The sequence below is a fragment of the Amblyomma americanum genome, chromosome 9 (genome assembly GCF_052857255.1).
Source record: "Amblyomma americanum isolate KBUSLIRL-KWMA chromosome 9, ASM5285725v1, whole genome shotgun sequence".
Taxonomy (NCBI): Eukaryota; Metazoa; Arthropoda; class Arachnida; order Ixodida; family Ixodidae; genus Amblyomma; species Amblyomma americanum.
This window is the reverse complement of record NC_135505.1, coordinates 22787718-22811657: the sequence shown is the minus strand read 5'-3', so window position 1 is coordinate 22811657 and position 23940 is coordinate 22787718. Positions and strand designations below refer to the sequence as shown.

Below are 23940 nucleotides of genomic sequence, written 5' to 3'. Positions count from 1 at the left end.
GGTTTGATTCCCCGCGATGCGTATTTCCTAGTTAGTTACCTTAACAAGAGAGGGCGCCGACGTCGCAGTGACACGAGCGCCACCGATGGCTTGATAGCTGCGCGCACGCGCGGGAAAGCACTCTCTTTGGCTTGAGAACAAGACGCGCGCTGATGTGTCGACGCGGCGCTCTGCTATCCGCGAGCAAGGCGAGGCCTCGTGGAGGGAACGTGCTCCCAGATCATCCCGTCTGGCTTCGTATCTTCTCCCCTGCCCAAGCGTGGGTGAGCGCTCGCTCGTAACCTTGCTGGTGAGTCGGACGAGCCCGATTCCTTAGCGTGTCTTATTATTGTTGCACCAATAAATGCCTGTTTGTGTCAGCCAGAGTGTCGTTTCTGTGTTTGCCTCAGAGGAAGGCCCGCCGTGGTCGGCGAGCGCTCGGTAGCGCGCGCGATCACGGTGGGGGGTTCGGACGGTTTTGAACGGTGTCACTCGCGATTAAACGGGGAAAACTATTTATTCCATCCTATTACAACCCCCACATCTGGCGCCCAACATGGGGCCTGCTCTTGGAACATTGGATGACTGTCTGCTCTGTTTGAGGAACGCTTTTTGTCCGGACTTTGCAAACGCTAGGCCTAGCGTGAATTTTGATCGCTAGGACATGCAGCATGCTTTCTTGAGTGCGAGGTGGATTTCGTTGCAGCATGTTTAAACTGACCGACATGCTCAGTTTTTTATTCCTTCATTTTCTCTATAGTTTCTTCATCACGAGAACCTCTTGGTGCTCATCGAGGGAGCGCGAGGCTTACACTTTAAAGGCGCGTTTATACTGCGACGTAACGCGCGCGGCGCGGCGACGTCACGGTGGCCTAAGCGAGACCCTCTACACTCCAACGGCGCTTGACCGCCGACGCGTTCGGAGGCTTCGGCGCACCCCGACCACACCGGCGATCACTTCGTGCCCAGCGCTGCAGCCATGGAGGAAAAAAAACTACGCCGTCCCGGCCAGACCGGTACCGCCTCTCGTCGGGGCGGCGCCGCTTCGCAAATCTGCGACAGATGGCGCACCGAATGTTCTGCGTATTTATGGGACATACTGGGTACATTAGATGTGGAAGATGGAGTAATTAATGTTTTAATATATATATATATATATATATATATATATATATATATATATATATATATATATATATATATATATATATATATAAAGGAAACAGAGTTGTCATAAAATGGGGGAAAAAATTTTAGTGCCTGTAGAGATACAGCGGGGGCATAAGCAAGAATGTCCTCTGTCTCCCTTGTTGTTCATGTTGTACCTGCAAGGGTTGGAGACCTAGCTAGAGAGGAGCGGACTAGGCTTCAACCTTTCTTTTTTCAAGCAAGGAGAATGGTTTAAACAGTCACTACCGGGACTTTCGGTAATGCGGTCCTGTGCATGAGACCAGATGTTAAAGCAAGGTTAGAAATCAAACAACGCGGCGTAGGGAGGCTAGCTTTGGGAGCATACAGCAATACACCAAATCAGGGAGTACAGGGTGATATGGGATGGGCGTCGCTCGAGAGCAGATAAGCTAGCAGTAAGATAGCATTTGAGGAGCAACTGAGGAAAATTGGGAAAGCAGTGGGCTAGGAAAGTTTTCAGATACCTGTATATAAGGAATGTCGACACGAAATGGAGTAAGCGAACTAGAAAATTCGCAATCAAATGTCAGGACAGCAGACGGGGGGCAAATCAGCAATTATCGGTTAAGAAAAAGGTTAAAGAAACAGAGAGAGCTCTGTGGAAAACAAGGATGCTGACGAAATCGTCACTGGGAACATACAGGATCTTTAAGCAGGAAATTGCCAAAGAAAATATCTACGATAATTGTAGAGGAAGGTCTTTGTTGTTTGAGGCCAGGACTGGAGTTTTGCGGACTAAGACATATACAGTCAGGTACCACGAGATAGACACGTTGCGCGTTGCATGCGGAGAGGAGGAGGAAACGGCTGAACACTTGATACTTTTCTGTAAAGGGCTTCACCCTACTGTGGTAAGCAGTGAGGCTGATTTATCCAAGACATTGGTGTTTAAGGACAGTGAAGAGAAAGTGGATTTTAAGCGGGTAGAAGTAACCAAGCGAAGTTTATCTGATTGGTGGCTAAAATCAAGACAAGAGTAAAATTTCGTAAGTCATGGCTATGTGGAATGAGCCACCGCCGGATTTAAAGAGTTCAGCCTTATCCATCCATACAACCAGCAACATCTGCGCATGTGCTTCTCCTGGCGCAGCCGTTTCGCCGCGTCGGAGTGGTCGGACTATACGAAGGCCGAATTCGCGCCTGGCGTGGCGTCGCCAGCCTGACGTGGCTGACCACCGCCAGCGCTCGCCTGCGCGCCAAGGACGTCGGAGTTTAAACACGCCTTAAGAACTGAAGGATTGCTGGGAACGCCTTTCGATGGAGCATACGCTTGGCCCATATTCCACTCCTTTTCCCAAAATCACCCCACTCCTTCGAAGAGTACGCCCTCTGCAGGTGTGGTTATACCCCTACCGGAAAAACAAAAAGAGTTGCGCCGGTGCGAGGAATCGAACCATGGAACAACGCGCTGCGAGCCGGGCGCTCTAGCTCGTCACTATCGCGGGGACGTCAGTCAGTGGTTTCAAACATGTATAAATGCTTTTATTATCAGTTCCGCGGCGGCTTCCTGGGGACGTTTCGCGAACTTCTGCCGCTCAGCTTCACAGTTCGCTGCTGCGTTAGTTGGCACAGCTCAGTAAACGATGACAGCGTCCAGTCAGCAGCTGCGCGCCACGGATAATCTTCGCTTGGAAACAATTTCATGGTGCACAGTATGTTCAAGACTGTCACTTCGTGATCGACATAACTGCTGTCCTGTTGCATAACTCGTTGCATTAAATAAAATGATGTGAAGCTTCACTTGAGCGCTCATCGAGCATTCGCACCATAGCAGCACTCCAATAGGAAGTTTTTGAGTGATGTTTCGCGGAGAATGAAGAAGGTTTACGGGGATCTGACAGAAGTGTTTTCCTTGAACCGAAGAATCGTCCGTTTCTGCGAAGCATTTTTCCTCTGAAGGTCGCTGTTTTGAAACAGGTGTACCAAAAATGTGAATGGCAGCTCCGGAGGGCGTGAAATATTCAGCGATAACGCGATGTTTCGGGTAAATTGCGACAGTTGCAAGGCAGCCACTTTTTATACGCATAAAAGCATATGGCCGCCGCGGTGGCAGAGTGGTTACGGCGCTCGGCTGCTGGCCCAAAATACGCGGGCTCGATCCCGGCCGTGGCGGTCGAATTTCGATGCAGGCGAAATGCTAGATGCCCGTGTACTGTGCGATGTCAGTGCACGTTAAAGAACCCCAGCTGGTCGAAATTTCCGTAGACCTTCACTACGGCGTCGCTTTGAGACGTTAAACCCCCATAAACCAAACCAAGCATAAAAGCATGCTTTAGTTGAATGGTACTTATTCAGAACCTTTGCTCAGGTATATCGCTTCTTTTCTGAAGCTCAAAAGGAAAGCTCTTTCTTTACGTTAAACGGATTAAGGGCGAACGTAGTTTCCGTGATATAGGGGTCGTTGGTGGCTATATAGCTGCGCTGCATTACAAACGCGAAAAAAAAAACATCGCCCAACTCCTTTTGGCCATAGAGAGAGTGCAGTGGCAGTTGTACTCTTTGCCGAACGAGGCGCTTCACTCCTTAGGCAATTAGGGTGGAGTAAAGTGCTGCTAGAGAGAGTACAGTAGCCGGTATACACTATCAGAGAAAGTACCAATTCTAAAGGTCTAGATTGTAGTAGCGCTAAAAAACAGGGACGACAAGAAGAAGAAAACACAAGCGCTAGACATCAACTGACTTTATTATCTGAAATACCACGTATTTATAGGCTAAGATCAGGTGCCAGAAAATCTACAATCAAACCGATGCGTGACGGCACTTCCCGATTACAAGAACTTCAATTCCTTAGTAGATAGATACCTACACTTTCGGTTCGCTAACGCACGATTGCCTTTCCCCGGGCGTAAGAAAGGCTTCCATTACCTCCCGCTCCTTCTGGTCCGCATTCACACATATCACACGTGTGTGCTCAAAAAATGGGGTACAAATTTTTTCATTGCTAAAACTAGGCAAACTCTGCAGAGATGTTAATGATGTTTCGAACGGAAAACTAGCATGCTTCATCAAACATGTAAAGCCGTTTTTGGCCTGCAGGACCAATGTGGTCAATCGAATTCCGTGATCTTTGCGAAAAATGCCACATCGGCCGAACTGGTCGTTGTATCAACGTTCGCCTCATGAAGCACAAGACTGGCAGCTGCTATATCAGTCACCGGACACTTGGCGACACACTGCAAACGATGTGACCATAATAAAAATATCGTACCCCATTTTTTGAGCAGACACGTGTGATATATGTCAGTGCAGGCCAAAAGGAGCAAGAGGTACTGGAAGCCTTTCTTATACACGTGGAAAGGCAATCGTGCGTTAGCAAACCGAGTGTTTATCTTTCTGCTAAGGAACAGAACTTCTTGTATCGGGAAGTGCCGTCACAGATACAGTTTGATAGTTGATTTTTTTACCCCTGATCTGAGCCTACAAATACGTGGTATTTCCGATAATAAAGTCGGTTGATGTCTAGCGCTTTTGTTGTCTTCTTCCTGTCGTCCCTGTTTTTTAGCGCTACTACTTTGTCCACTAAATCTAAAAACCAACTACACCAGCTTTCTGCCTTAAATGCCTTAGAGTGTAGCCCCCGCGGAGTTGTCAAGCACGAAGCGAGTCAGTAAGGAAGTCGCGTGGGTGGTCCGACTTTTCTGTACATATTTTTCTCTGCTATCTGTGTTTCGACTCTGGCAGTCGCGGCTCCGGGAGCCATGTGGCCTGGGTCATGGGTGCCGCTACGAGCTCGCTAATATTGCAGCTCGGCGCCGTTCAACACTGTGGGCGCCAACCGCAGTGAGTGGAATAGGACCACCCCACAGGGCTGATGTCTCCTTGCAGCGGCGTGCACGTAACCCTTTTCGGGTCTCTTTTTTGCACGGTCGTTGCAGTGCAAGGATTTTCGGATCTGCGTGTACTACGTCAGAAGAGACAAGACCACCGGAATGTGGTATTGAGAAGGGACGCAAAACGCTGCCCACCTGTTCTGTATCCTCACACGAATTGAGCAGTCTCGTTCAACTCCAGAAAAGGCTTTGTTCGCTGGAACTTTGCGTTTGCACTTCCACCCGACAAGTTTAGCTAGCGAGCAAAGCACTGCGCCACGAGGCCCTTGCGGACACAGTTTCCCCTCCCGTTAAAAGAATGCGGAGTGCGTTACGGCAATCATGCAGATGCAGTGGAGCCACCCAGGCTTGCTGTCCTGTGCACATCGTCTCGCTGCCGCCTTCTGCGACGGAACTGCCCGTATTCTGCTCGGTGCATCCATCAGGGGCACCTGTGGCGAGACAAGTCAGCAGTCATCTCCAGCTGCTGTTACTCTGGCGACAACTGCAGCATTATGGCTTACAGTTCTCAACCGGCCTTCTCTTTGCGAGCCTGCGAGTCGTCCCAGCGGGGACCTTCACGCCACCTTAGAAACACTGCTGAAGTCTGCGTGTACGCTGTCGGGGTGACCTCCGCTGCAAGACCTGCCTCAAGTGCATTAAGACCAGGAGACTCCTCCATAGCATGAAGTTTCAGGCGCGGGGGTCCATTTAAGGTTGGGGGATGTGGGCACTGATCCGCTTTGGTGTGATTCACCGCGATGCGTCTTCCCTGGTTAATTACCTTAACAAACAATAGGTGGGCGGACGGACGGACGGACGGACGGATGGATGAATGGATGGATGGATGGATGGAGGATGGGTGGATGGATGGGTGGGTGAATACCGAGGACACGGGCCTCTAGAATTTCGCCTCCATCGAAATTCGACTGCTGCGGCCGGGATCGAGCCCGCGTCTTTCGGGCCAGTAGCCGAGCGCCATAACCACTCAGCCACCGCGGCGCCTTATCTTTTTTAACGTCGAACTGAATAACGCACACCTTCTAATGAGCGCACCCCATGCTGTGGCTACAGTAAAACTCATTTTTTCCTTAGCGTAACAAACGCGACCCGTTATTTTGGTGTGTAGTCTGCTGGTGGTGATAGTGAACGCTAGCAGGCGCCCTTTTCTCAACGCCGAAACAACTACAATATTTGTCTCGACAATTAACATTACGAATCACTGCGTAGGTTACAACTCACGACATACTACGCCACTGCATACTTATACACACATCTCAAACACACGTTACTAAATCATACACACCACAGCGCGTTCACTATGTGCCAGACCACGAAGGATCGTTGGGTGGTTGGTTGGTTGGATGTCGTCGGTCGATCGGTCGGGTCGGTCGGTCGGGTCGGTCGGTCGGTCGGTCGGTCGGTCGGTCGGATGGATGGATGGATGGATGGATGGATGGATGGATGGATGGATGGATGGACGGATGGACGGACGGACGGACGGACGGACGGACGGACGGATGGATGGATGGATGGATGGACGGACGGACGGACGGACGGACGGACGGACGGTCGGTCGGTCGGTCGGTCGGATGGATGGATGTATGGATGGATGGATAGATGGATGGATGGATGGATGGATGGATGGATGGATGGATGGATGGATGGATGGATGGATGGATGGATCATGCATGGATGGATGGATCATGCATGGATGGATGGACGGATGGATGGATGGATGGATGGATGGATGGATGGATGGATGGATGGATGGATGGATGGATGGATGGATGGATGGATGGATGGATGGATGGATAATGCTGAACCCTTAAAATCGGGAGGTGTCTCAAGCCACCTAGCCATGACAGCTGAAATTTCACTCTTGTCTTGATTCTTACCATCAATCAGATAATCGTCGCCTGGTTACTTCTACCCGCTTAAAATATACTTTTCATTAAATGTCTTTAAACCACGATGCATATTGTCACGGAGTTCTCACGGAGAGACGCTCCAACAGCTGGAGTCGGCCAGAGGAGACGGTAATGGCGGCCGATCCGCGATAGCACGACCGCAACCTCATCGTCTTCGCGGACAGCTTGCGCCACCTGGCAACACTAGGTGGCATTACTCTACGTCAGAGAAGGAATGCCTTGCTGTCGTGTGGGCCACCATGAAATTTCGCCCTTACCTTTACGGCCGCGCATTCAAAGTCGTAACCGACCACCACTGCCTATGCTGGCTGGCTAATTTGCGAGACCCGTCTGGACGATTGGCCCGCTGGAGTTTACGGCTCCAAGAATTCGACATTACCATCGTATATAAGTCGGGCCGTAAACACGAAGACGCCGACACGCTGTCGCGTGCACCACTCGACTCTTCCGGTCCCGAAATCGACGACGACAGCGGTTTCCTCGGTATACTTAATGCATCGGACATAATAGCCCGGCAGCGGGCTGACACGGACCTCCGACCGCTGATTGACAACCTTGAAGGTCACGCCATGCCTCTACCACGACACTTCGCTCGACGTCTCGGCTCTTTCTGTTTGCGCGAAGGTATCTTATACAAGAAGAACTCGAGAGGCCAAGAAAGAGCTTACCTTCTGGTACTTCCGGCCGATCTTCGCGCCGACATTTTATTGGCATGCCACGACGAGCCCACTTCAGGCCATCTGGGTTTTTCCCGGACGCTCGCCAGGATACGCAACATGTACTACTGGCCCGGACTCTCGGACGATGTCCAAAGGTACGTAAAAAGCTGCCGTGAATGCCAGCGCCGGAAGACGCCACCGCTTAAGCCGGCGGGTTTTCTCAAGCCCGTTACTCTACCCCGCACCTCCACCAAATTGTCACGGAGTTCTCACGGAGAGACGCTTCAACAGCTGGAGTCGGCCAGAGGAGACGGTAATGGCGGCCGATCCGCGATAGCACGACCGCAACCTCATCGTCTTCGCGGACAGCTTGCGCCACCTGGCAACACTAGGTGGCAATATGCTTTTAATAAATCAACCTCACTGCTTTCTACTGCAAGGCGAAGCCCTTTACAGAAAAGTATCAAGTGTACAGCCGTTTCCTCCTCCCCTCCACACCTTCCGCATAACGTTTTCAACTCGCCGTACCTAATTTGATATGTCGTAGTCCACAAAACTCCCGTTTTGGCCTCCAGCAACAAAAAGTTTTCCCTACAATTATCGTTGTTATTTTCTTTGAAAAATTCCTGATTAAACATTCTGTATGTTCCTAGTGCCCCTTTCGTCAGAGTTCCTGTTTTCCAAAGCCCAGTCTGTTTCTTTAACCTTTTTCTTAACCGATAATTGCTAATTTGCCCCAACTGATGTCCAGATATCTGCTTGTCAGTCTTCTAGTTCGCTTTCTCCATTCTGTGTCCACATTCTTCATGTACAGGTATCTGAAAACTTTCCTAGCACAGTGCTTTTCCCCAATTTTTCTCAATCGCTCCTTAAATGCTATCTTACTGCTAGCTTCTCTGCTGTCGAATGAAGCCCATCCCATATCACCCTGTACTCCCTGATTTGGTGTATTCCCATGGGATCCGAAAGCTAGACTCCTTACGCCGCATTGGTTGATTTCTAACTTTGCTTGAACATCTGCCCTCATGCACAGGACCGCATTGCCGAAAGTCAGACTAGGAACCGTCACCATTTCCAGATCACTATAACCACTTCGTGCAATTTGTAATTCCACAATGCTCTATTTTTCATGACCGCTTCATTCCTACCAGCTTTAGTCATTACATGCTTTTCATGCTGTGTGAGATACTCAGCACTGTTATTTATCCACACTTCAAGATACTTGTACTTATCCACTACCTCCAGTGTGTTCTCCTGTATTCTATGCACACCGCCCTCATCATTAAATCTCATGACTGCAATTTTTTTATTAATAAACTTGAAACCTAATCTATCTCCCTCTGTACCGCAGATGTATATCAACTTCTGCAAATCTTCCTTGTTGTCTATCATTAGCACTATATCATCCGCGTACATTAGCCCCGGTACCGACTATTTTATACATTCACCTTGCTTGAAAAAGAAAGGTTGAAGCCTAGTCCGCTCTTCTCTAGTTTGGTCTCTAACCTTTGAAGGTACAGCATGAAAAACAAAGGTGACAAGGATGCATCCTTGCCTAAGCGCCCGCTGTATCTCTATAGGTCCTGATACATTTTTTTCATTTTATAAGCACTTTGTTACATTTATTGACATGTTTTAAAAGATTATTTACTCTATCTTCCACATCCAATGTGCCCCGTATGTCCCAAAAATCCTCCTGAATAACGATGTCGTAGGCTCCCTTGATATCCAGAAATGCTAGCTATAGAGGTCTGTGTTCCTTTTCAGGAATCTCACTCATCATCATCATAAGCCTGACTGCGCCCACTGCAGGCAAAAAAAAATCCTCTCCCATGTCTCTCCCAGTAACCCTCTCCTGTTCCGGCAACGTTCACCATATGCCCGCAAACTTCTTAATAGCTCATCAGCCCAATTAGCCATCCGCCCACTTCCGCTACGCTTTCCTTGTCTTGGAGCCCACTCCGTTACACTTAAGTACCAGCGGTTGTCTTGCATTCGCATTACTTGCCCTGCCCAAGCCCATTTCTTCCTCTAGATTTCTACCAGGGTGTCAATAACCCGCGTTTGTTCCCTCACTCACTCTTCCCGCTTTCGGTCTCCGAACGTTGCGTGTATCAGGAGGAGGAGGAACAAACTTTTATTTGTTATATGACAAAGAGGGTAGGGGTAGGGTTTAGGGATAAAGTTTAGACAGCACGTGGGCCCTCTCGACAGCGCAAAGTAGCATGAAGTCTAGGGTTCATTGCGACCTCCAGGGCCCAACCAAGTACCGGAAGTAGTACCTCCGAGTCAGCGCTGAGCAACGCAGTCCCCCAATGACTTCGGTTTGAGATTTGGAAGCTCAGAGGTGGTAGTCCTCTGGGGACTCGAACAGGATGTGATTGCGGTTTGCTTTAGAATGAATAGAGAGAGTACTGCGGGAATTGTATTGCGCAGGATACATCAGGGAGTAGATGTAAAGATTTGGGAATGTACTCGTTTGAAGTTACGGCTAGGCTTTGTTGAGGGGTATGTGCGGAGGTGGGTTTTTGAGTCAGTCGTTTCGATTATGAAGGGTGATTCTACAGTAGATTACCAGGCGCCCCCTCCTGAACAAGGGGCACCGGTCGCTCTGTGCCCGGTTGACACATCCTCGGGCACATTCGTGGCCTGCCGTATTCTCTGGTTACGAGATACGTGCTGGCAGCCATATGAGCTGAAACCGTTCTGTGGATAATTTGTCTCTTGCCAGGATGGAAATCATTCTCCTTTGAATAGCTCGTTGCGCTGTTCTCAACTGATGATGGTGATGACCTTTGATTATCTCCACCGGATTATGCTCTTGTCGGTTTGTTTCCACTGTAGTGCAGGACCGGAGTGTTCTCAAACTGTCATGTCTCATGTCCGAAATTGTTGTCAGCGTTTCATCATCATCAGCGGCAGCAGCAGCCGCCTGACTACACCCACTGCAGGGCAAATGCCTCTTCCATGCCTCTCCGATTAACCCTGTCTTTTGCCAACTGCATCCACCCTTTGCCTGCAAACTTCTTAATCTCATCCGCCCACCTGGCCTTCTTCCGCCCCCTGCTACACTTAACTTCTATTGGAATCCACTCCGTCACCCTTAGGGACCAGCGGTTAATTTGCCTTCAAATTAATTGCCCTGCCCAAGCCGATTTCTTCCTCTTGATTTCGTCTAGGATGTAATTAACCTGCGTTTGTTCCCTCACCCACTCTACCCACTTCCGGTCTCTTAACGTTACATCTATCATTTTTCTTTCGATGGATCGCTGCGTTTTCCTTAACTTAAGCTGAACCATTTTCGTTAGCCTCCACGTTTCTGCCACGTAGGTGAGTACCGGCAATGTACAGCTGTTGTACACTTTCCGCTTGAAGGATGTTGATAAACTGCCATTCATGATCTGAGAGAACCTGCCATATGCGCTCTACCCTATTTTTATCCTTGTAGTTATTTCCCTCTCATGATCTGGATCACCTGTCACTATTTGCCCTAAGTATACGTATTCCTTTAGCACTTCCAGCCCCTCACTGCCAATTGTGAATTGCTGTTTCCTTGCTAGACTGTTGAACATTACTTTGGTTTTCTGCATGTTAATTTTTAAACCCGGCGTTCTGCTCTCCCAGCTCATTGAACATTTTTGCAGTTCACCTCCTGAGTGAGTCTGCAAGGCAATTTTATCAATGTTTAAAGCGCCTTAAATACGCCGCCGTCCATAACAGTAATAGATATTCACATCTTCAACGACTGCCGAATGTACTTGCTTTACCGGCGCCGCCTAGTTGAATTATTTGTCGGTTTAAGTTCACCCCAATAAAGAGCTTGCTTTGGAAGCGCTCTGACGTCGTCTAGCCTGTCTAGTTGTCCTCAATGCCACTTAACGCTATGTACGCGTAGAGAGAGTCAGAAGAAGCTCGGACGGAAGAAGCAAATTCTAAAAAGGCTGCCGGTAACACCGCGCTGGTGCAGAAAATCTCGCCTCTGAAAATAACCTGCAGAAAAACTGGAAAAAAAATTTGTGGCCCAAAGATTACATGCTTATTCAACATCTCACTCAATATCTCAACATCTCACACATGCAAACCTCCTGCCCTCAAGAAAAATTAGGAGGACGCTTAAGCTCCGCCTTCAGGGCGCTGGGCTACTGAGTCGGAATACCAGAGATAGAACCCTGGCCGCGGCGGCCGCGTTTCGACGAAGGTAAAACGCAAAAAGGCGCCCGTGTGGTGCGCGATGTCAGTGCATGTGTGAATGTCCCGAGGTGATCGAAATTGTTCAGCAGTCTTCCACTGCGGCACCTCTTTCTCTCTCTTCTTTCGCTCCCACCTCACTCTCTATCCTCACTGCGCACTGGATGTGTCCACCGAGAAGTCAGACAGTTAGTGCGCCATTTCCGTTCCTCAGAAACTTCCTAAGAGTAGGCGTGATAGCGCTTTTTCCTTCTTTTGTTTTCTTCTTTTTCTTCGTTCGCTGTGCAAACTTTCCACTCGTGTCGCCACGGCCAGATCTAGCCGGCGGCGGCTGCGAGAAGTTGACACTTTTCGAATTCACAATTACCGACTACAAATCACCAATTATAGATTTCCTGAAATCACAAGTATCAATTACAAATCGTAAAGTGCATTTAATTGCCAAGTACAAACCCAAATGATCGATTACCATTATCCATCAGCAATCAGTGATCACATATTACCGATCATCATTACCTATTGACAATCCACGTTTACTTCACCAACCACGCTCATCGAGTATAATCACAGCAATCGCATTACCAATTACATTCATTCTCATCATCATCATCATCAGCCTTACTACACCCACTGCAGGGCAAAGGCCTCTCCCATGTCTCTCCAATTAACACTATCCTTTGCCAGCTGCATCCACCCTTTGCCTGCAAGCTTCTTAATCTTATCCGTCCACCTAACCTTCTGCCGCCCCCAGCTACGCTTACTTTCTCTTGGAATCCACTCCGTTACCCTTAAGGACCAGCGGTTATCTTGCCTTCGCATTACATGCCCTGCCCAAGCCCATTTCTTTCTCTTGATTTCGACCAGGATGTCATTAACCCGGGTTTGTTCCCTCACCCACTCTGCCCGCTTCCGATCTCTTAACGTTACACCTATCATTTTTCTTTCCATGGCTCGCTGCGTTGTCCTTAACTTAAGCTGAACTCTTTTCGTTAGCCTCCAAGTTTCTGCCCCGTAGGTGAGTACCGGTAAGATTATGCTGTTGTACACTATCCTCTTGAGGGAAATTGGTAAACTGCCACGCATGATCTGCGAGAATTTCCCATATGCGCTCCACCCCATTCGTATCCTTCTAGTTATCTCCCTCTCATGATCCGGATCAGCTGTCACTACCTGCCCTAAGTAGACGTATTCCGTCACAATTTCTAGGCTCTCGCTGCCAATAGTGAACTGTTGTTCCCTTGCTAGGCTGTTGAATATTACCTTGGTTTTCTGCATGTTAATTTTTAGACCCATCGATCTGCTCTGCCTGTCTAACTCATATATCATGATTTGCAGTTCACCTCCTGAGTGACTCAGCAAGGCAATATCATCAGCAAATCGCAGATTATTTAGGTATTCTCCATTTATTCTTATTCCCAACTGTTCCCAATTCAGGCCTCGAAATACCTCCTGTAAACATGCGGTGAACAGCATTGGTGAGATCGTGTCTCCTTGCCTGACGCCCTTCCTTATTGGAATTTTATTGCTGACTTTATGGAGGACTATAGTAGCTGTGCAGTTGCTATATATATCTTCCAATATTTTGACATAAGGCTCTTCTACCCCCTGATTACGCAATGCCTGTATGACTGCTGAGGTTTCCACTGAGTCGAATGCTTTCTCGTAATCAATGAAAGCTATATATAGAGGTTGGTTATATTCTGCGCATTTCTCTATGACCTGATTGATAATGTGAATATGATCTATTGTGGAATATCCTTTACGAAAGCCTGCCTGATCACTTGGTTGATTAAAGTCTAGCGTTGCCCTGACTCTATTAGCGATTACCTTAGTAAATACTTTGTAGGCAACGGATAGTAAGCTTATCGGCCTGTAATTTTTCAAGTCCTTGGCGTCTCCCTTCTTATGAATTAAGATAATGTTTGCATTCTTCCAAGCTTCTGGTACAGTCGAGGTCATAAGGCATTGCGTATACAGGGTGGCTAGTTTTTCTAGCACGATGTCCCCTCCATCCTTCAACAGATCTGCTGTTACCTGATCCTCCCCAGCTGCTTTTCCCCTTTTCATTGCTTCTAAGGCTTTCTTTACTTCATCTTTCGTTACTGGCGGGATGACGCATTCCTGTGCACTGCTGTCTTTCTCATTGACGCTCTGATTACATTGGCTACTGTACAGGTCTGTGTAGAACTCTTCGGCTACGTTAACTATCTTATCCATATTGCTAATGACATTGCCCTGCTTGTCTCTTAATGCGTACATCTGGTTTTTACCTATGCCTAGTTTCCTCTTCAATGTTTTTAGGCTACCTCCTTTCTTTATAGCAAGCTCGATTCTCTCCATGTTAAACTTCCTTATGTCGGCTACCTTGCGCTTATTTATTAACTTTGATAGCTCCGTTAGTTCTATTCTATCGGTAGGGTTAGATGCCCTCATGTTTTGGCGCTTCTTAATCAGATCTTTCGTCACCTGAGATAGCTTCCCGGTATCTTCTCGAACTGTCCTACCGCCTACTTCTACTGCGCACTCCGTAATTATTGATGTCAGATTATCGTGCATTGAATGAACATCAAGATCATCTTCCTCAGCTAAAGCCGAATATCTGTTTTGCAGCGCTATCCTAAACTCCTGTGCTTTCCCTCTTACGGCTAACTCGTTAATGGTCTTCTTCTTCACTAGCTTCTTCCGTTCCCTCTTCAAGTCTAAGCTAATTCTAGACCTTACCATTCTGTGGTCGCTACAACGCACCTTTCCGAGGACGGCCACATCCTGAATGATGCCAGGTTTAGCGCATAGTATGAAGTCGATTTCATTTTTGATCTCACCATTAGGGCTCTTCCAGGTCCACTTCCTGTTTTCTCGTCTGCGGAATAATGTATTAATGATCCGTAAATTATTTCTATCCCTGCTATTTCTAGAGCCTATCCCATAGTCACCTACCGCGTGGTCGTCAGCCTGCTTCTTGCCTACCTTCGCATTGAAGTCGCCCATCAGTACAGTGTACTGCGATTTTATTTTATTCATTGCCGATTCTACGTCCTCATAGAAACTTTCAACGGTCTGGTCATCATGGCTGGATGTGGGTGCGTAGGCCTGCACCACTTTCAGCTTGTACCTCCTATTCAGCCTAATTACTACAGCTGCTACCCTGTCGTTAATACTGTAGAGCTCCTCTACGTTGCCAGCTATATCCTTATTAATGAGGAATCCCACACCTAGTTCTCGTCTATCCTCTAACCCGCGATAGCACAGTATGTGTCCGTCCTTTAGTGCTCTATACGCCTCACCTGTCCTCCTAACTTCGCTAAGCCCTATCACATCCCAATTAATTCCCGCTAGTTCCTCAAACAGCACTGCTAGGCTAGCCTCACTAGCTAAAGTTCTAGCGTTAAGCGTTTCCAGGTTCAGATTCCAATGGCGGCCTGTCCGGAGCCAGAGATTCTTAGCACCCTCCGCTGCGTCACAGGTCTGACCGCCGCCGTGGTCAGTTGCTCTGCAGCCGCTGGGGACTGAGGGCCGAGGGTTAATTGGTTTGATCATAGAAGGTTGTGGCCAAGTACTACACCAGTGTGGCCAAATCCTGCTCTGGTGAGAGAGTGCGTTGTCGGTTCTGGTCACCGAGATCAGGCCGCACTCCAGGCCTGGTTATGCAATTCCATCGACACGCGCATTTTTTTTAATACCCGGTGGAGAATTGCGCGGCACCAGGATTTGAACCCCGGTCCTCTTGCACGCGAGGCGGACGTTCTACCTCTACGCCATCGCTGCATCTTACATCGCTGCACCAATTACATTACCGATCACTAATCACAAATATCGAATACCAATTACAATTATTAACCACTATCTAGGTTACACTTCATGACATACTACGCCACTACACACTCATATACACATTTCAAACACACTTTTAACACACACCTCTAACTAACGCCATAACTAACGTCCCTTCGTGGCCTATGCGTTGCGTGCCCGCCTGGTACGCAAATGATTAGGGCTCGACCCCTAATGCTGGCTTATTCTTTTAACGAATTACTTCTATATTCTGAAACACCCCATTACAGGAGCCTCTTCGCCAATTGCGGCTTCATTTGAACTCCTTACGCTATTGCGCAGAAAGCATGCCCTCGTCCTAAGAGCCCTTGTCGTAAACAAGAGTCTACTGTAAATCAAAGCCTGTGAACTCAGAGCGAGACTCGCCTGTCATAGTCGAGCACGGTGTTGAGGCGGTGCGCGATGGTGATGATGGTGCAGTCGGTGAACTCCCGCCGAATGGTGGCCTGGATGAGGTCGTCAGTCTCCATGTCCACGGCGGCCGTCGCCTCGTCCAGGATGAGGATGCGCGACTTGCGCAGCAGGGCTCGCGCGAGGCACACCAGTTGGCGCTGGCCCACACTGCGCAAGAGAATATGGGGCGTTTGAGAAACTCTCGAGGAGACATCGGTGCCCCGTAAGCATGCACGAAATATCCACTCGAATCCGGTGGTCCGAGCATTGTAACCATTTCTGCTGCCCCGCAAGAAAGTACAAGTCCGAGGCAGATCAATGCATCCCGTGCTTCAACGAGATGTACACAGGCAGTAAAATGCGGGACCACACGGCAATCGTTTTGCTTGGCACCGAGCCCGTTAAGGTTTCTCCGTCATGGTGGCCCACATGCATATACGTGGCGGCTCTGGAGTCGAGTAAAGGGGGCGAATTCCTCTGATTTCATCAGAAACGCTCTGGGAGAGGGAAGGAAGGGTTTTGGGAATATATAATACTTCTAGGATCTTGACACGTGCACTGCAAAACTCACTTGTAATGATGAACAAGACTGCTGAGCTTCACCGCGTGGAAACAGGCAGTGTAGAACACCTAAATGAGAAATGCATTGCCCTATCACTTTACCTGACTACGTTAGTGCGGCGGTTGACAAACCGATTTCACCTACAGCATGGAGTTTCAAAATAACTGTTCGCAACATACTATGGCAATGTGGAAGATCACGGTGCTTGGTGGTCATGGTGCATAATAGCAGTCGTCGGCGTCGCTTGTGGACAATTTCAGCCATTTTAATTATCCCAAATGGGCACCTATAGTACTTCTAGATAAGCCAATTTAAAGTGAAGCACTGTACACTTCGGAAAAGCAGTTACAACGAGCTTGGTACGCCGGCCCTACGTAGTGTCAACGACCTCGTTATGAAACGTTCTCAAGGCGATTCTTGCAGAGTTATCGCACTGCGTAAACAAGTAAACGTACAATCGGCGCAAAAGAGAAGAGATTGTTAAACATAAATAGAGCGCAGCTTGCAATTGATGCCAAACGAACGAGCAGTTGTTGCCTGCATACAGCTGCAGATTTTTGTAAACGAAAGTGGCGCTGAGAAGCAGTCGTCGTCATAGAGACTTTCCTCGCGCGGTAAATGCTGAATCCTGTACAATTATCTTGAAGCAATCATTTAGCGAATACACGGACTGTGTGCTACACAAGCAGCAGAAAATGTGAGCAGCAAATATCGTAATCAGCAACCATGGGACCATGAGCACTCTCGCAGCGCCGCTGCGCTGGTGGAGTGAAGTGAACACAGCGACGTGTATTGGTTGGCACCAAAAACATAGTGTCGCTTTAATCTGTGCAGGGGATCGGCCGACTAACGCACTGTCAGGTATACGGACCACCGACATAAACTTCCGCCGAGCATCGGCGCAGTCTGGCAAAGCGAAATACAACGCAGAAACCGCGTTGGCATAGGCGGTATGCCGACTGAGATCAGCCATAACGAGCCGCTTGGTTTCAGTACACGATGGCGTAACACAGTAAACATAGCGCGGGAAGAACGCGGGACAAAGACGAGACGGGACAAGCGCTAAGACATAGCGCGTCTTCCGCCTCGTCTTTGTCCTGCGTTCTTCCCGCGCTATGTTTGCTGTGTTACAATGAATTACCAACCTGCACAAGCTTATTCCATTATCAGTGACGTCCCTTGCTCGCTTGGCTTTTCTCAGGATATCGCAGTACCAACAAATTTTTCCGGCATTTCTAAAGGCGCTGGTATGTAGCATGTGTATGAGAGCAGACGATGCAGCAGTCCGTGTGCCACAACTTTTGGGGCCCGCTTGACCAGGATTGCTGCTACTCCCTGGTCATGACGCCACAGCACACCTGGTGCTCACAACCGAAACCGAAATCGTCCAGTATAAATAATGTCATAATTAATTATTTACGCGCATATTTGAATCGCGGAACGCGTATCACGCATCCTGGGACAACAAGAAACTTTTGAAACAGAGAACATGCCAGCGAAAAATCTAGTTTCTCCACCCCTTTAAACTCAGTGCGTTACCACACTTAGTTCTGATAGCCTCTTCGCTCTGCCATGCACGGTCATGTTCGCGTACCTGATGTTTTCTCCCCCTTCTGCGATGTGGTGCTCAAGGCCTTTGTCCAGGCCGGCAACGTATTCCTTGAGGTGCGAGTGCTCGAGCGCGCGCCACAGCTCGTCGTCGCTCAACTTGTCGAATGGATCCAAGTTCGAACGCAGAGTGCCGCTGAACAACACGGGGTCCTAGGAGACAGATAATCATCATCATAATAATCAGCCTGGCTATGCCCACTGCAGTGCAAAGGCCGGTGACCCTATGGTCACTGGCATGTGCCAGCGCTGTCGCGAGGTACCAGATACCTACCACATGATATGGGCCCGCCACCAAAATTCTGCCTTAACCTCCATCCGAAACCGACACGAGAGGACTGTGATGTGGCCGTGCTTGGCTGATCAGGCCTTCAAGCCCGCAGCTAGGGCCTGGGTATAGAGAGCTAGGACGGCATCTTCGATAAATGAGGTCCCGGACAAGCGACACCACCTAGCATGTGGGTCCCCGCTAGGGGGACCACACCTCTATTTATTGTGCAATAAAAGCTTTTCACTACCACCTGCTCTCATGTCTCTTCAATTAACCCTGTCCTTTGCCAGCTGCGCACACTGCATGCCCACAAACTTCTTAATCTCATCCACCCAACTCACTTTCTGCCGCCACCTGCTACGCTTGCCTTCTCTTGAAATCGAGTCCGTTACCTTTATCGATCATCAGTTATCTTGTCTTCGCTTTATATGTCCTGCCTATGCCCATTTTTTTTCGTTATTTCAACTAGGGTGTCATTAACTCGTGTTCGTCCCTCGACCCACTTTGCTCGCTTCCTGTCTCTTAACGTTAGGCCTATAATTTTGCTTTCCTCAATTTCCTATAATTTTGCTCTCCTCAATTTAAGTAGGCACAAAAATTTTTAAGGGCAAAATCTCGGTTCAGCAGTGAGATGGCAGTAGTGGTTGCAATAGTGGAAGCATTATTTCCTATCCGGCCATGGGCCGGTACTTTTTCGGAGTTTAGTTAATGTTATCGCAAAAAATATAATTTTCACAGTCTGTTCTCAATTTTTACATCATGCAGCACAAGCATTCTGTCAAGAATTTAATTCTGTAGTTACTAACAACAGCGCCTGTACTGGAGAACCCAACCGAAGTAACTACAAACCAATTAACACTCCAGAACACCCGTCAGGAACACATGATCATAAATCATCTACTTCGGCCACAGCATTATAAAAAGGTTTTCTTGTACACATTCTCTTAACCTCTTGGAAAGCCGCTGCACTGAGGAAATCATCCGACTATCCCAATGTTATCTTACCTATAGTCGGATACGACTCAAGAACAAAGCAGCAGACGCTTCTCAAAAAAAGACCCTCCAGCCAGTTCGGTCGGGCAATTTTCAGGACCCCGTGGTTAATCTCCTTTCATCTGTCGTATACCCAGTGATATCACGTCAGTAGGTCCAGGGGGATCCATCAGGGCGCCATAAGAATTCGTAGCGGCCCTTGGCTGGAAGCACTTCTTCCAAGGGCAACTGCCACTTCGTTCTTGAGTTATATCGGACTATAAAGTGACAGTTTGGGAAGGTTTGCTCTTTTTTACGGAAGGCCCTATGCTTTCTCTCTATTCCTAACGAATCTTTCCAAGCCGCGTCAGGCAGTTAGGTGACACTTGCCTGTGGGATGATGGTAAGCTTGGAGCGCAGGTCGTACAGGCCCAGGTTTGAGATGTCGATGCCATCGATGCAGATGGCGCCCCCGGCCGCCTCGATGAGCCTGAAGAGGGAGAGCGTGAGCGAGGTCTTGCCGGCGCCCGTACGGCCCACGATGCCGACCTGAAGGGAAGACAGAGGTATCCCAAAGCTTCACAACAAGATTCCGTGCTCGGAAGTCCTTCCAAAGTAGCATCACATAGCAGAGAGAGCTGGCCTTGAGCAAGTCCTTGAACTACCAGCAATAAAAGTCGAGGACAGACAGAAGGCGACAAGTGAACGCTGCGGACTCAAGTGACTGCCTCCGCGCCTGCTCTCCTTCCTTGTTTCAGCGCTGGTAGCATATTTCACCGACATCAATGAGGCGCCCTACCTCAGCCGAGGCGGTGGTAGTAATCATAAGCTGCTTACTGAGACGCTGTTCTCGTCCTGACCATTACCAGGAATTCATGACGTGCGCATGTAGTTTCTCAGGCCGCCACTTAATGGCACATGGCTTTGAGCCTTCAAAAATAGCACGCTGATATCGTCCGTGATGTAAGAAACAAAGAGAAAGGCCGAGTGGCTGCAGAATGGAACGTGATGGGCTTAGCGGCACTGGCTGGGCGCTGCGTGGAATTTCTGGCAATGATAAGGAATGGCACATAGCCATTGCAGGAGTATATGGCACGTCGGCGCAGCAACCAACCTCTGTTCTCTTCTTTAAGTGTCTCTGTGGTCACCAGACCCTCGTGCGATGAAAGTTTTTGGCTATGCCACTGCCCACATACCTGTTCCTAGCCTTGTCAGTTCATAGGTAAAACAAATTCAATCTCGCCATCGACAGTAGATGTAAGGATGAAATGCCCTGCGGGAAGGCCGTAGCGCATTCTAGAATGACTCACAAATGACGTACCCGCTCTCGAATATTGTTAAGGTCATCTGGCCGTTTACCCTGCCTCCGCTCTCACCCGATTGTGTTCTTCAAGCAGTGCAGCATTTATTGCAGGATGCTTTCGCGACTTGAGGATCCCCCGCCTCTAGTTGCTTTAGTTATGCCGACAGCGCGTTCGGCTTCCTTCACTGCTGCCGGTTAACAGCTGCTTTCTTTTTTCGAGGTGGAGGGGGAGGAGGGGGGGGGGGGGGGGGGGGGGGGCTGGACAGCACGCTTAGCGTCTCGCTTTGTTTTCGCTGTTTGGCGCAACATAGCGCGCACCCGCTCTTCGCGACGACTTAAGCAAGCATCCGTGCGCAGACGCGCGGACGCTATGAACAAACGCATGCAACGCAGAGGCAGAGAATTTTTCACACACAGCTAGACAGGCTTACATTCAGAACACATCGCGGACGAAGCCAAGGCGATAGGCGGATACCAGAGATAATTTTCAATAGCACCCTTGTGATCAGCATGAATGAGGTAACCTCAGAGTGTCTCTTGAGTAACTCCCGAACCACAAACAAGTATCAATGAACGGTTTAGCCGGGCGGGGTGTACCGAATGCTTCATTATACATAAGGGTTAGACCCTCGGTTTCTATTTTTTTAATTCACCAGAGTTTTTCAATGTTCATTTAAGAACAAAAGTTTCAGTTTTTGCTTAAAAGGGAACAGCGCAGACACGGGACGAAAAGAGGAACATACAACACAGGCGCTAACTTACAACTGATGTTTATTCAAAATGTGCACACACATATTAAATAGTCTCGAGGCAAGCTGTCAGCTGAGACAACGTCAGGGGCGGTGTAAAGGGTAGGATAAAAGCCATAAAATCTTAAAATCTCTAAATGTTTTTACAAGGAACGATGCCTGTGGGAAGGGTCACGTGAGAGAATGAAAACAACAAGATGCAGGTGAAGGATCGATGATGGGCATGCGGTCGGGTAAAAACAAAACGTGGCTAGCACTTTATGTAAAAAAGTTAGGAAGTTAAAAAGTACGCTAAAATCGCTCGTCTAGATAGGCCATCTCCTTTGACAATAGGTCGATGAATGGACTGCTGACACACGTGTCACCTCGTTTTTGAATTAGGTAAACTTCATGTACCTCACGTGTGTGGTTTCCGAGGTATCTTTTCAAAATGTTTGTCTTGTCCAGGGCTGGCACGCAAGAGCATTTTTTGCAGTGAATGGGCAAGTTGCTGCCTGCGCCGGTCTTGGGTGAATTCGAGTGTTCCATTAGACGCCCGTTGATGCATATTCCTGTTTGTCTAATGTAGAACCCACCACACGATAGCGGTGTCTCATACAGAGCCGAGGTCACGCATGATTTTAAATATGGCGTCCTGTGCTTAATCTTGCACGCGCTTTTCGGCAGATCTTCTTGGTTTTCTGGGCGCCGAAAAAGTCATGCCTATTCCGTGCTTCGCGGCTATTTTCTTGATTATGTGGCTTGCCTCGTGTACGTAGGGAATTAGCGCTGTTCTTGACCGAGCCAGGCTGCTGTTGGCGCGATGGGAATGGCGGACCACTCGAAGTAGTTTTTCTGCGCCGTTCCCTTATGAGCAATGTTAAACCAACTAGCCCGCGATAGCACCCTCGTAAATTTCATTTTTTTCGGCAAATATGGTTTTCAACGAATTAATCACTGGCTTTTTCGGTGATTTAATGGCTCAATCCTGTGAGGTTCAAAGTCGCTTAGGGATTATCTCGGCCTTTATGTCAGCACGAACAGTTTGTTTTCCAGTAATTGGCGTTCAAATCCTAATACTTGGAGCTGTGCTTGTGGAAATTGCTATGGTAATTAAAAGAGTAACACCTGTTAAATGAGATAGCGGGCAGACAGAAACACAAGCAGAAGTTTACTTCTGTGGCTATGTTGTCAGTATCGCTGGTTTGTTGCGCTTTGTTTACGGGGAAGAGCGGGGCATCACGCCCTCTTCGAGTTGATGGTTCTAAACGAGTGATGGTAGTGAACAAACAGAGCTTAGTTATAGCATGAAGCGAGGAGGTGGTGCTTCTCGGTCCTCAGAGGCATCTAACCAGCGTCTCATCGCGCCCTTGTGTGCCTTTTTGGTTAATTTTAAACTCTGAGTTTGCGTAATCTGTACAAGACAGTCAACGATAGCTGTGCCTTGCATGCCAAGAATACTCATCTTTTCGGTTGAAAGAGAATTTTGAAAAGTGAATTCTGCTTACTTTTAACAATTTTTTTCCGTTTTTTTCGGTTTAAACTGAAAAGTGCAATGCCTAATTACACTCTACGTCTAGAATTGCAAGCTCAACTCAGTACCACTTCCATGCAGAACAGGGTCGATTGCCAGCGCGAGAGTTCGTTGCGATCCACGGATGCTGCTATCAGGCACGCGTTTTCTCGTTGTTCAATAAACGCGTGGGCGCGCGCAGTCGTACTTCGCAAAAGCTTATTTTGGGATTCAGCTCCTGCGCGATGAGAAGGATACGTTAGCGCTTGCATGTTAGCTCTTAGTGCGTTGAGTGAACGTTCGCAATGAGTGAGTTAGACAGCTTCTTTTTGAAAATACTTTCACAAATGCACGTAGTAAAGGACTGCAGCCTCATCTAATAATGCAAGTATAAAGAAATTGACGGTTCTTAGGAGACTCCTTACTAATCTGCTTGTGAGGTTCGAATGCAAGTTAAATATCGACGGAGACCGGTGAATATCGAAGCGAGATGATCTTGCCTTCTGTCCAGGGCTGAGGTCGCAGCTGATGCCCTTGAGGACGAGCTCGAGGTCGTCCCTGTAACGGGTGGAGTACCTGTCGAAGACCACTCGGCCGGCTGTCGGCCACGAGTCGTCCGGCTTCGTTTCTGGCCTCTCCCATGGCGCCTGACCGGAAGGGAGACAGGCGTACAGATTTAGTAACAGACAAACAAAATATCGGATAGTTTAGACTACGGCTTAGGAGGTGGCCGAAAGAGGGTGGCCGCAGCTGTTAAAGGACAGCATTAACTGGAGGGATATGGCACAGGCCCTTCTGTCGTACAGTCCAAGTGTAGTTAGGCTGATGATCGCAATGCACAAACTGCGCCAGCAGGTGGGGCCGAAATGAGAAGCGAACATGGCGAATGCAAAGATTCAACTGGTTTTGACTGAAAACAGTTAAAGGGTTTTTCAATAAAACCGTGCATGCCTACACTCACCGACTGGGAACACAAAACAAGGTGGCCAAAGGTTGAGGGAG

The 23940-nt window shown here is 48.5% G+C and overlaps 1 protein-coding gene across 1 annotated transcript in view; it reads right to left on the bottom strand.

Annotated features, from left to right (window-relative positions):
• LOC144105008 (multidrug resistance-associated protein 1-like) overlaps positions 1-23940 on the bottom strand; it is a 156264-nt gene that overhangs the window by 2632 nt on the left and 129692 nt on the right. Inside the window, exons 25-28 of the mRNA XM_077638229.1 lie at positions 23439-23585; positions 19785-19943; positions 18138-18304; positions 15955-16149 (exon numbers count right to left, since the gene is read on the bottom strand). Of these exons, the coding sequence (XP_077494355.1) occupies positions 15955-16149; positions 18138-18304; positions 19785-19943; positions 23439-23585 (668 nt within the window). The remainder of the gene's footprint in view (positions 1-15954; positions 16150-18137; positions 18305-19784; positions 19944-23438; positions 23586-23940) is intronic.